Genomic DNA, 13,878 nt, shown 5'->3' with positions numbered 1-13,878 from the left:
ATTACCTAAAGAATTCCGCTTTTGCCTTAAAGGGGTTGTAAAATGATAAGAAAAACATGTCTACCTTCTACCAGAAATGGCATTACACCTGTCCAAAGGTTGTGCTTTGTTTAAGCACAGGTCCATTCACTTCATTGGCTCTGCGCTGCAATTCCAGAAATAGCCCATGGACAAGTGCGGTGTGGTGCTGTATCTGGGAGAGAGCAGACATGTTCCTCTTATCTTAGCACAATCCTTTTAATAATGATCATTTAACAACATTTGCTTGTCTTTTCTGTTTAGACTTATCCCTCGTTCACATCTGCGTTGGTATTCCGTCCGGGGGAAGCCACATGGGGACCCCCCGAATGTAATACCAAATGCAATTGCAAGCGTTGTACAGTATAAGCAGACAGACCCCATAGACTATTATGGGGTCCGTGTGCTGGCCGCATGATGTCCGCATGATCCCTGCGGAGATCTTGCGGCAAGCATACGGACCCCATTATAGTCTATGCCAGTGATGGCGAACCTATATCACGCGTGCCAGAGAGGGCACGCAGAGCCCTCCATGCTGGCACGCGTGCGGTCGCCCGGATCGCTCACCAACAGGGAATCGATTCCCCGTTGATGAGCGATCACTGCCTTCAGTTGTATGTGCAAATGCACATACAGCTGAAAGCTGTCAGGGTAGGCCGCGGATCGCGCGACCGCGGCCTACACTGGCTGCAGAGTTTGACCTTTGCCCCGACGCGGGCGCGATGACGTCATCAGCGCCGCCAGTGACAAGAAGGTGGATGCCGGCGGCTCTTCAGGGGTGAGTATGAGAGTGGCTCACTGTGTATATGATGTTGGGGGGAGCGCTTATAATACTTGGTGGGGTGTATGATACTGGGGGGGAGTGTATAATACTGGGGGGGCTTATAATACTGGGTGGGGTGTATAATACTGGGGGGAGTGTATAATACTGGGGGGAGTGTATAATACTGAGGGGGCTTATAATACTGGGGGGAGTGTATAATACTGGGGGGGCTTATAATACTGGGGTGGCTTATAATACTGGGGGGTGTACTAAAGAGCATATAATACTGGGGGGGGGCTATTTATAAGCACACAATACTGTGTGTGGATGCCACTGTGGAGCATATAATCCTGTGGGGGGGGGACACCTACTGCGGAGCATATAACACTGGGGGGCTACTGTGGTACTGTGGAGAATATAATATTGTGTGGTGGGCCCACTGCAGAGCATATAATACTGTCTGGGGTCCCCTCACTATTTATATCACACAGTATCTGTTTTATAGCAGACGTGATATTAGTACAGGATGTAAGAATATTACACGGTAACTATAAAACAGATCCTGTGCGATGTAAATAGTGAAAATTAATTGTTCAAAGTACCAAATGCCGAGACCTTTACATTTCAGTACAACGTTGTTTGTATTATTGAAAGCTCTGTAAAGCCCCACATGACTGTAATTTTTGGTCAGTAACTGTCCGCAATTGTGGATCCGCATAGTATTAAGTCTATATTGTCGTGTTGGCACTCCGCGAAAATTTTGTGGGTTTTGGGTTCCAGTTTGGGCACTCGGTCTCTAAAAGGTTCGCCATCACTGGTCTATGGGGATCCATGTGTTTTTATTGCGGAGTGCTTGCAATTGCGTTTGGTATTCCATCCCCCGGACGGAATGCCAACGCAGATTTGAACGAGGCCTTACATGTAGTGATCTCCAGTCTGCATCTACGCCAAATGACCTTTGCAGCCGGTAATTTTTCTTACAGAAAAAATCAGGAAGATGATTATGAGTTTAATAGAACTACTTACAGTTGGATGTATCGACCGCAATATAAGTTGCAGTCAAACCTACAGTGGTCCGCCTTATCTGTGCATAGGGTTGTGCAACCAGAACTTCTTTAGTTACATGTGATGGCCAACTGGTTATTTATCTATTAAATCTTAAATGCAACCTCTTGTATTCCCAGTGATGAAAGTGTGATATTTTTGGATGGTTGGGCTTTTCTCAATCTCTGGGAGGCTTGGCTTGCTTGTATCCAACCCTATACAAACTGTAATGTAACATGAGCTGGATCCTTTCAGTCATAAACTATCACTGTTCTTCCATCTGGATTTCAAGGTTGGAGAATGAAGGAGCTTTTTTCTGTCTAGTTGGTTAATGGAGCAGAATACATGACCTGCAGGTCTTGTAACAGGCAGGTAAATCCTGCTGTATTAGGACTGGCTGATGCATCATGAGTGACAAGAGACCACAGAGGATTTAGTGCACTGAAGATCAAAGTAAAAAAGTTATCTAGAAAGCTGGGGACAACAGTAGAGCTGTAGGAATAATCTAGTCATGGACATGACCGGCAGAGTGCCGTATGCCATTATTTAAAGCATGGCTGCCACTGAGAAATGGATATGGTTAGACTGGCAGCAAAAGGGATTGAGGTTTGGCCAGTCATTTGAGCACTATTTAATTGAGCTTTTCTTTGTTGTGCCTGGAAGATGTTTTTAATAATTTTCCTAGCAAAACTATAATTTAGATTGTGAGCCCTACTTGGAACCGTGGGTGATGACAATATCTTAAATGCATTCTATAAAAGGTTGGCTCTATAAAAGCAAGAAAAAAAAATAGCTCTGCAACCATCCTCATGAAATTGACTTGTATTTGATAAGAAAGGTCCAAAGTCCTCCTAATAAGTACATAATGGTTTATTTGTGCATTTCTCTATAGTCTACAACTGTAGATTTCTCAACATTATACTATGTGTATAACTTGTGTGTATATAACTGAAATATTACTTTCTGTTTCAGGTTGACAGCTGGGCACTCGGGGTACTTCTCTACACTCTGGTTTATGGCACTATGCCATTTGATGGGTTTGACCATAAAAATTTAATACGACAAATAAGCAGTGGAGAATACAGAGAGCCAACCCAGCCATCAGGTAATTGTACAGTGAGAATCAGAATATTGGTGTTAGTTGTTGGTGAATGACAGAGTTTCAATTAAGTCTGGATTTCCATTCTGCATCGGGGTGCCTGTTCAGTTTCCTTTGCAGTGTTCATCAGAAATTGCTGAATGAAAAAGTCCTGGAAGTCCAACACATAACAGGATTCGTCAACAGATACAGTGGTGTCCATTTTCACATTCTTCTTGTTCACCAATAGATCAGAAGAATGGAAAGACACAGAAATGTGTAAAACTAACATTAGGCTATGTTCACATCTGCGCTGGTTAATCAATTTTTATCCATAAAAATCCAAAAACAGATGGACAGACATATACAAATGGATTACCTTCCTTTTGTATGCCATTGACTGCAGTGTAAAAAACAAAAATGGATCTGGCAATTTCTGTTGTAGATCCACAATAGAACAGACACAAGTGATGATGATCGCTCTATGTAGTCACCAGTTGACATCAATGGGTGTTAAAACAGATCTGCCTTTGCAGTTCTCAGTTTTTCTGTTCTTTCAGTAGAAGTGAAATAAATATATACCAGTACAGATGGATTGCAGAATGCAGCCCAAAAGATTTAGCTTTGTATTCAATAGACTAAATAGATTAATAGATTCAATACTAAATTTAAATAAAGGAAGCATATTAATGCATAATATATTTAGAGAATTTATGTTTGATATAATTTTTACTCTTTGCAGATGCCCGTGGACTAATCAGATGGATGCTAATGGTTAATCCTGACCGTCGAGCAACCATTGAAGATATTGCAAACCATTGGTGGGTTAACTGGAGTTACAAGACCAGTGTGTGTGACTGTGATGTCTTAAGGGACTCAGAATCTCCACTGCTTGCCAGGTTCATTGACTGGCATCATCGCTCTACTAACCGGCAGATGGAGTCTGAAAACAAAACCAAGTGCCTTTCAAAGTCATCTGAAACATCTCTTGATCGACAGAGGTCTTTGAAGAAATCCAAAAAGGACAATGACATTTCACAGGCATTACAAGAAGAAACGACCATTTCAAAAAGGCCTAAGAGCATCTTGAAAAAGAGGAGTAACAGTGAGCACCGCTGCCACAGTGCTGGTTATATAGAAGGGGTTATCAGCCCAGTACTGCCTCCTACATGTAAAGCTGACACTGAGAAAGTGCTCACAAATACATGTTCTAGCCGTACACAGGAGCTTGAGAAACCAATATTATATAGCTCAAAGCAGTCTACACCAATGCCCAAGAAAGGCATTTTAAAAAAGACTCAGCAGAGAGAGTCTGGCTACTATTCATCGCCTGAAAGAAGCGAGTCTTCAGAACTATTGGACAACGATGAAACAGAGAGCAATGAGACGTCTCAAGTTATTAACGAAACAAAGCGAACAGTTTCTCACAGCCTATCATACAGGCGGAAAGGAATCTTAAAGCACAACAGTAAATATTCTAATAGCAACACAGACTCCTCAGTGGCTGGTCCTGCCACAACATCACTGGAATCAATGGAGCAAGGTCTTGCGCCAGTGGAAGGTCTATCTCGAAGCTACAGTCGTCCATCTAGCGTCATTAGTGATGACAGCATTTTGTCTAATGACTCTTTTGAATTGCTTGAATTATCAGCTGGAAGACCAAACAGACAAAGGATACGTAGTTGTGTTTCAGCTGAAAATGTTCTTTTCATTAAGGACTTTGAAGGACTTCCTAAAAGTCCTCGGCCGCAGAACCTGAAACGTTATCGCCATCGTTTTGCTGACAGCAGTTTTTCTTTACTTACAGATATGGATGATGTCACTCAGGTTTACAAAAAAGCTTTAGAGATCTGCAACAAGCTCAAGTAGTTACTGAGGGGCTAAACCTTTATGGCAAGGAAGTTACTTTTGCTGACAGTGATAGTTTAGAAAGTCACATCCTGTAGGGACACGCCAAAGCTATAGGATGAATCTTCTATTGTTCCTTTCAATTAGAAATTGGGCCGTTACATAACAAATAAAATATTGAATTACATATAAAAAATGTCTCAGCTGTGGGAGAAATACATAGCATTCTTACTCATGTACAGGAATTTACTAGATGTTAAGGCAATAATTGGTCTCTTTTCACTAGCTTTTTTTTTTATATGGAATGCTTCACGAATTTTCGTGACTTTTAATATCCTTTTCTTACTTTTTGTTGGGAATGAGTTGATAGCAGTAAAAGCATAAGTATATTTAATGAACCCATAATGTAATTATACATGCCTTTTGTAAGAATAACATACTCTTTAAAAGAGAATTCCATAAGATCTGAAGGAAAGGCAGAATTTAAAATTGTAAGAGTTTTTTCAGTATCAGATTCTTTGTGTTGAGTTAAGAGAAAATATAAACATCCTGTAAAGGAAAAAAAAAGTAAAATAATACCCTGCCTCTGTCTATATGATAACACTTGCTTCGTGAGCTCAAAGGAACAATAAACAGAATCCTTAGTTACTTTTCTTACCTTTACAGGAAAACAAGTTTCTAATTTCTTAATATGGTATTGTATGGTGATGTTTCTGTTACTAAGCTGCTTAAAGTACAGGTCCTAACAGTGTTGTCATAGGGGCATATGTATAAAAGCTCATCACTTGAAAGAAAGAGAAGAATAATATGAAAAAATATTACATTTTATAGCATTTTTCTGGTACTTTAATTTAAAGGGGGGGGGGGGTCTAGTAAAGACAGCCCCTTTTCATAAGCTATATTTTAGCATATGGACATAATACACAGTCCAGTCAGGTTAATGTGACCACCTGTCAAAATCCAGAATAACCACCTTTCGCAGAGCGGACCGCTGCGAGACGTGCAGGAAGAGAGGGGATGTTGTGATGATGGTCACTGGGATGTTGAACCATGCCAACTCCATTTCCGTGGCCAGCTGCACTAGGTTACGCTGTTGAGCATCCATGGCGCGAACAACCCAATCAAGGTGTTCCCACAGATTCTCGTTTGGGTTCAAGTCCGTGGAATTTGCTGGCCAAGGGAGTATGGTAAACTCATCCTGGTGCTCCTTGAACCACGCACGTACACTGTGAACTTTATGACACGTCGCATTGTCCTGCTGGTAGATGTCATCATCCTGAGGAAAAACAATTTGCATGTAGGGGTGAACATGGTCCACAGGGATAGATGCCTACTTGTGTTGATCCATTGTGCCTTCCACAATGATGAGTGCACCCAGATGGCTGATGACATGTGTCTTCAGCGATTGGTTATTTAATGTTGACGTCAAAAGTAGGCGGTGGTCACATTAATATGACTGGACTGTGTATATGGTATCTCCTATTATGGACCTTCCTCTATGAGCCAGAATAGAGAGCTCACAGTCTGGCAGACCTACATTGCCCATGCACTACATAGTTGACTAAGCCTTTGAATCAAACTGGCAGGTATTACAACTTCTGCCCCGCAGTGGTTGCGGCGGAGGAAAAGTACCGCCATAGCCATAGCTTTCTCCAGACATCAAGTATCTCTATAGCTGGACCCACAGTCCTTAGCTGTTTACAGGGCTAGATCAAATTTATAAAGGTTTTGTAGAACTGAGTCTCTTGATGTTATTAAATATTATTACATATATATAATCTGATATCACTACTGTTTATTATGTTGATACCTCTTTGTAGTTTTATTCGCCATTTATGGCATTTGTGGTTTATAGTAGCAGGTTAGTAGAAGTAGACTACACATTGGAGTGGAAATAAATCTATATGTTATGATAGAAGCCTGAAAGGGTGAAAGCAACGTATTAGATTTATAGTCCCTATTATGGCTTTTCCATAAATGTTTAAAGTATCGCAGCAACAGGCCAAATACTTCCCTGCTGCTGTTGATGATTTTTTTTCTTATCATGTCTGCTTTTAGGATTTATGGGATTCTTAAAAAAAAAAAACACAAAAAAAACAACAATTAGAAAATGTATTAACAGGTGCCCAGCATTTTTGGTATGGGTGTTCCCCGCTATTATGTTTTCTTTAGGATTTAAAGCACATTTGCAAATATATGCCAAATATAATTTGAGAACGCCTAGCTAAAAATGAAAGAGGCACTCTCCTTGGTTGAGTTGTAGCTGAGACACACTTCCAGATGTATTTCACATAAAGAACCCATTACAGCCATTTTTGTTGGCAAATACTCAGTGGAGCATATAGTTCACATTTCTTTACTCTCACTGTCAGCAAATAAAAGACGTGGAATATTTATGGGTTCAGCGTAGGATATGTGACCTCGGATCAGTTTGTTTAGAAAATGTCGATGGAGGTAGCTCATGGCAAGTAGAAAAGCTGCATATGTGGAATGTAATGGGATGGATTTGCAGAAATGGGATTGGAATAGCAAGTGGAATGACGATTGAGGGTAATGGAAGACAGAAGGTTAATAGAATTATGGTGGATCTATGGAAGGTGTCGGCTCTAAGAAAGTGAAAGAAGTAACTTCTACCATAAAAGTGTTTGGTTGTTAATAAGATTTCCCGAAAACATGCGCACATTGGGTATGTGACAGGCCTGGGCAAACTATATGTGGAAACTTGTATTGCACATACTACTAAGGATTGGTTGTGTAGACTAGACGTAAAGTATAGTATTTAGAGGTCTGTACATCGTAACCAAAGTCTAAGGATCTGTTCACATTGGCTCACGGCTTGTGTTATTAACATAACAATGACACCTTTGATGGATTTGTTTGGAAACAGACCCTGGTTAAGAACAGTGCTGCAGACCACACAAATAGCAAAAAAAGATGGAAACTCAGATGGGTTGTGTACTGGAGCCTAGCACTGACGTAAAAATATACAAAATAAGTTGTAAGTCATTTGTAATATTCTCAAGTAAAGTTGATCAAAAGGTGTATGGAGGTCATCAATATTATATAATTTGCTGATAACTGTATACATCATATTAAAGCCATGTATACTAAGTGACTGACTATGGTATAAATTAGTATCCCAACTCAGTAAAAACTGTAGTCCCCCTAACACCCTATAAGGGAGGCTTAGGGTACATTCACACAATGCAATGCGGCGCTGATTCTTGCACGATAACTCGTGCAAGAATCAGCGCTGCAAAACAGAATCCCATTGACTTCAATGGGTACCGTTTAGCAGGCACAACACATTGAAATCAATGGGTTAAAAAGCCTCCCATTGATTTCAATGTGTTACACGTGCTAAACAGAACCCATTGAAGTCAATAGGATTCTGTTTTGCAGCGCTGATTCTTACACAAGTTATCGTGCAAGAATCAGTGCCACATTACATTGTGTGAATGCACTCTTACTTTACGTATATTATGTTTAGACTTTTCCTGATCTAAGTGGGTTACAATATGCAGTTGCAACAGCACAACCTTATGTCATTACAACAAAAGTCAGTAGTAAGTTGTGCAATTACGTCTTCCATTTATATTGGCCATATTTTATGGTATTATGAGATTTAATGCCTCGTTTTATTTTGTGACCATGTGACTACAGACTCTCCATAGCCTAGTCATTTGACTCACCGTACATCATGAGATCTTTATAATAGATGCCAATAGCCTTTATGAGCGCCAACCATCATTTTATGTGTAGGTGAGTTAAGTGTAAAGGTGATGGAGAAACGTGTGTTATAGTCAAAAGATGACTAGTGACTACAGATGTAGGAGAAACGATAATTTTTAATCAGTTCTATTATAGTCATGTCTACGAATCATTAAGTATTTTATAATTAAGATATATCTTTTATATTCTGTGCATTTTGTGCCCTTCCACTGTGTTTCTTGCTGTTCAGTCATCAGGGCATAATAATGTTATTTATTCTGTTTGCTGTTTTATATAGTTTGTGTCATTCTAGTGTTTGTCAGCATAAAATAAAAAGGGTTATCTGATGAAGACCCCTGCTAGTGCGTATGGACATCTTAGAGTTCCCAAGGTCAGAAACTGTTTTATATGAGCTGGAGCGGGCAGTTTCTCAGAGTCAACCTGGGCACATCCATGTAGTACATGGTTAGCCATGCATTCGAATGGTTGTCATGGAATACTACATACCTTTGTGTATGTAAGGTATCCAAAGGGTCTTCTTTTGTTCAAAAAGGGGTTTCCTTCATAATAGAGGTCCTTTATCGTGGATTTATTAATACAGTACTACTATATTTAAAACTGCACTAGTTTGGGTCAACTATTGTAGTTATTGTCATTGGAAAACAATGTAACATTTTATTCATAGATATAGGTTTTCTTTGCATAGATATCTGTAACGTGTAATTGGTGTGCGGATACTATTTTCTATATTCTATTATCATTCTCTAGGGTCTTATATATACTTATAGAATACAAGGGGAAGAACTATACAGTATATGCAGCTTGAGGTAACTAGAGGCCATATTTCCCAGATGAATGTATTCTTTTAATGTAATTCTGAAAAGTGCATGCTACCAAAGAACTGGTACTCTGTACAGACGGTGTTTGCCCAGGCCTTTTGTTTTGTTTTTTTTGTAAGTGGATTTTAATATATCAATTATGTGAATGATCAGCAATGAAGTGCTTATTGCCAAACTGGAAATGTTATTTAGGGACTTACTGGCATGTTTTCATTCCTAGAAGACAAAAAAAAACTTGACTGCACATTGTTACTAGTATTTGTAATTTTATTTAATATTTTTGTAATGCAATTGTGATTTTTATTTGACTCTACCTTTTATTTATTGCTCTTAAGAATCATTTTCAAAAGTATAATATATTTGGTGTAATTTAATTGGTGCAACTTTATGCCAATTTTTGGTTTATTAATTAAAGTTGAGTTTGTCTCAAGGTTGTTGCCTAGGAAGTGTTAACCGCATAAATGTTGGTATTTTTATCTGATTTTTGTATTGAATAAAATACCGTGATTACTGTTTTTGTCTGTTGCATTGTGTGTTAATATATTTTCAGTCCAGTAACTTAAAGTATTTTAATAAATGTTAAACTATATTTAGGATTTACTTTAAAGGATTTGGTGACAAGTAGAGATGAGCGAGTAGTGAAATATTCGAAAATTTGAAATTCGATTCGAATAGACCTCAATATTCGACTATTCGTTCGAATATTGAATCCCATTATAGTCTATGGGAAAAACACGCTAATTTCAGGGAAACCAAAATTCGACCAATTGGAGTCACCAAGTCCACAATGACACCTCAGGAAATGATGTCAACACCTCTGGAATGTAACTGGGACAGCAGGGGAAGTATTATTATTATTATTATTATTATTATTATTGCTGCTGTTACTGATTTAGCCAGCCAATGACTGCATACGTTTTTTCCAATGCCTACTTTGTCCTACTTCCTGTCCCACATCACCTGCATAGTTATTGGAGTAAAAAAAGTGCCAGGGAAGGTGGGAGGGGAATAAAATTTTTATACTGTGTTTACCGTGTGGTATTCGACCCAGTACGAGTATTTTGAATACCGTAGTATTCAATCGAATACCTACTAGATCAAATACTACTCGCTCATCTCTAGTGACAAGTGTTCATTTCATGGGTTTTAGAGATAAATGGGGTTGGGAATTCTATCACTGGGAATGTGTACCAAGCGTCCCAAGGGAAGAAGGACCACTTTCTAGGTGACTAAATTCTGTATAGATTAGCTCCATATGAGGTAATATTAGGGGAGGGAGTGAATGTAGTTGGAAATTGCTGAGATAATTGCATGTAACTAGAATCTAAAGGAAAGCTTATTCTTATTCAGAACATAAGCAGCTAAACAGATTGACTCTTTCCATAATTTCATATAATAGGTCTTTAACTCTGAAAATCCCATCTAAATCCCTTCCAATCCTAAAAATGAATTTACATTTATATGTGAAAAAATAGTTCCCTAGAGCTTTGGAAAATGGTTGTCCAATTGGCAGTGCTATTGAATTAACGTGGAAAAGAAAATATGGAAATAAGTTAAGAGAAGAAGATACAGGAAAGAAAGACATGGCATTCAAAAGGAAAATGTTGCATAGACTAAAATGCAATTTTAAGTATTTTATTAAAGGAGTTATGTCCATAGGATAGAGGATACATTTCTGATTGGTGGGGGGTCTCTCAGTTGAGGTGCGGGTAGTGTTTTTTCCCCAATCAACTGGAGCTCTGGAGATGCCAACACATAGCACACAGATTTCTCTGACACTCACATTGCAGTGATTGAGAGTGGAGAAGTAGGGGTGCATCTACTACATTCATAACTGGGGTGAAACACTCAGGATCGGTGAGGGTCTCATTCGTCAGTCCCCAACAGATCTGCAAATTATCCTCTAGAGGATAGAGGATAAATATTTTAATGGCATAACCCCTTTTTATGGATGGCTTTTTTGGTTTTACTTACTATTATTTTATTATAATATCAGCATAGTAGACATATTACAAATACAAGAGCATACACAATAACTTTTCCAAAGACTCAGCATCAGCACTCATGTCCATTCATGCCCCCCTCCCAGATTGTACAAGGTACATGACTGTGAGGGAATGGGAAGTATTCAGTTACAAAGGAACCAGAAGGAGGATAAGAGGTATATTGAGGCAAACGTATTATGTATTTTATGACAGTTTTCTGTCATAAAAGGTATAAAGAGTCATACTTTTTTGCACAAATTGGCATCCTTGTCCTGTTCCTGTCCTAATTTTTCACCCTTGCTTCTGTGGCTCCTATTCATTAATTGAAAGGAGCTGCAGAAGCACAGCCCATGCACGGGTGGCACACGGGAACATCCGGTTATCTGCCAGCGGCCTATATGTGGAGAGAGATAACAGTGAGGAGTTTAGTGCAATCCCACTGTTCGTCTTAGCAGCTTGGAAGTCTAAGTCCTCTCACCAGATTCCTGGAGAAAAGTGTAACAAGAGAAAGCTTGTGAGCTGCTGAATAAGTAAGATGGGAAAACCCCTTTAAGTAAAAAATTATCCTGTTAATGAGATACTTCTTTTCTTAATTGTGAGATCCCTGTGTACAGATCCATTATATGACATTCATACGATTCTTTACTCTAATTTGGTTACTCAGAAGTCCACATAGTTTTATTTTATCTATTGGTTTCTATGAGAATTGGTTCTCTATAGCATTCTCTATAGCATAATGTATTCAAGAGATTCTGGGATACTTTGCTCTGCATTCATGCTACATATACAACTGGGCTTTTGGTACAACAAATCCTATAACACATATGCAATGTATTTAAAGTATAGAAATCAATCATTAACACCAAATTATTGTAATAAAAATTACAAGTTTTATTGATACAATTCATAGAGTAAAATGACATATTGAGGAGGAATAAAACCACGAAGAAAACACATAATTCACAGGGTAAATCCAGTAAAATACATTAAAGGCATAGAAAGCACACCACAGGCTATATACCATAAATAACCGAGAAGAAACTGTGCAAAAATATTAGTAGCCAAAATCCGGAATGCAGACTATACTTGCTGAACTAGGATGAAAGTGGAGCCCCATCCGTGCTGTAAGAACTCTTTTCATAAATGAATAGTACAGGTAAATATAAAAACATTTATAATATTATTAAATGTCCCCCTTTCATTTATCACTATGTCAGGATTTGAATCTGTGTCCTGGTGCCCTGCTCTGTATCTTCTTGTTTGCTGAGTGATTCAGCTGGTTGAATAGTTGTCTGCTGGACAACTATTAGGACAACTATTAGGTTGAACCTACTCGTGAGGCTTATCATCTGTTTCTAATGAGTAGAACCCTCCCTGAATTAACCCTGATTGGATTGTCTATATATATGTGACCTTGACACTTCCTGCTTGTCTTAGTATTGTTTTCAGTTTACTGAATACAGGCTGTACACTCAGGAGACCTCCTTACTGGAGATCTTCAGTTCCTTGGAACTTCACCTTTGCTGGACGCCAGCTCTCTATAGCTTCACTTCAGCTCCTGAGATGCAACAGACCATTACCCTGGTCTCTATGTACCTGCTTCTGGACTGCAACTACAGCCCCCCTGCGGGCTATCCATGTGCTGTCCACAGCCTCCTCTGCCTTACCTGACTACTGGACTCCTGCTCCCTTACCACTAGTAACGTGACACACTAAGGGTGCATTCACACTGAGTAAACGCTAGCTTATTTTGTAGAGTAAAATTACACTTGTAAATTTTGCTATCCCATTGACTTCAATGATATTTTTTTACAAGTGTAAAAATACGCCTGTAAAAAATACGCCTGTAAAAATACGCCTGTAAAAATACGCCTGTAAAATGTCATTGAAGTCAATGGGATAGCAAAATTTACAAGTGTAATTTTACTTTACAAAATAAGCTAGCGTTTACTCAGTGTGAATGCACCCTAAGAGATTCATGCATCAGTACTCAGCCTCACACACAGAAGTCTACCAAGAGGGTAGAGGGGTTACTAGAGTTACTAGCTGCCTAGTAACTGCTTTATTGCCTCAGTAACATAACTCCCTACTTGAGTATATAGAAGAGCCAAAATGGTTTTCTTACTTACTAAGTGTAGCAGAGCTTACAGGTAGCAGCAGTGTTCCAGTCTCTTCCAACAGCCTATTCTTTCCCTTTCTATACATTTATACATTAGAAGTAACTCTAAAAACCAGGAAGAGGAAAGTTTCCAGACAAATGGAGAAAGAAGCATTTTTCTTTAATAATGTTCTTATATTATGAAAAGTTGTTTTATAATTAGAAGTTCACCTACGTATGTTGGATGATATAGGGAGATATATAAAGGTATATACAGAATAATCCGTAATGGGAATGTTTAGAAAGATCAAAAGGATACAACATTTCAATAAAGTTAAAAAAAAATTGTTATACTGTGAATTCTTAACATATCTTTTTTCTATGTGTGATTTCTCAAGAATAGTTGCAATGCAAAAATCTGTGTTTTGTCATGTCCTGAAATGGCTTTTCCTTCTAACCAGGTCAAGGCTATAAATATACAAAATGTTTAAGTA

At 38.7% G+C, this 13,878-nt stretch overlaps 1 protein-coding gene across 1 annotated transcript in view; it reads left to right on the top strand.

Annotated features, from left to right (window-relative positions):
• Positions 1-5,007, top strand: part of NUAK1 (NUAK family kinase 1) — a 71,461-nt gene extending 66,454 nt beyond the window's left edge. Inside the window, exons 6-7 of the mRNA XM_075274528.1 lie at positions 2,798-2,930; positions 3,646-5,007. Coding sequence (XP_075130629.1) covers positions 2,798-2,930; positions 3,646-4,772 — 1,260 coding nt within the window. The 3' untranslated portion in view covers positions 4,773-5,007. The remainder of the gene's footprint in view (positions 1-2,797; positions 2,931-3,645) is intronic.
• Positions 5,008-13,878: the final 8,871 nt, after the last annotated feature.

The sequence above is a fragment of the Leptodactylus fuscus genome, chromosome 5 (assembly GCF_031893055.1).
Source record: "Leptodactylus fuscus isolate aLepFus1 chromosome 5, aLepFus1.hap2, whole genome shotgun sequence".
Lineage (NCBI taxonomy): Eukaryota > Metazoa > Chordata > Amphibia > Anura > Leptodactylidae > Leptodactylus > Leptodactylus fuscus.
This window is presented reverse-complemented; position numbering and strand designations above follow the sequence as displayed.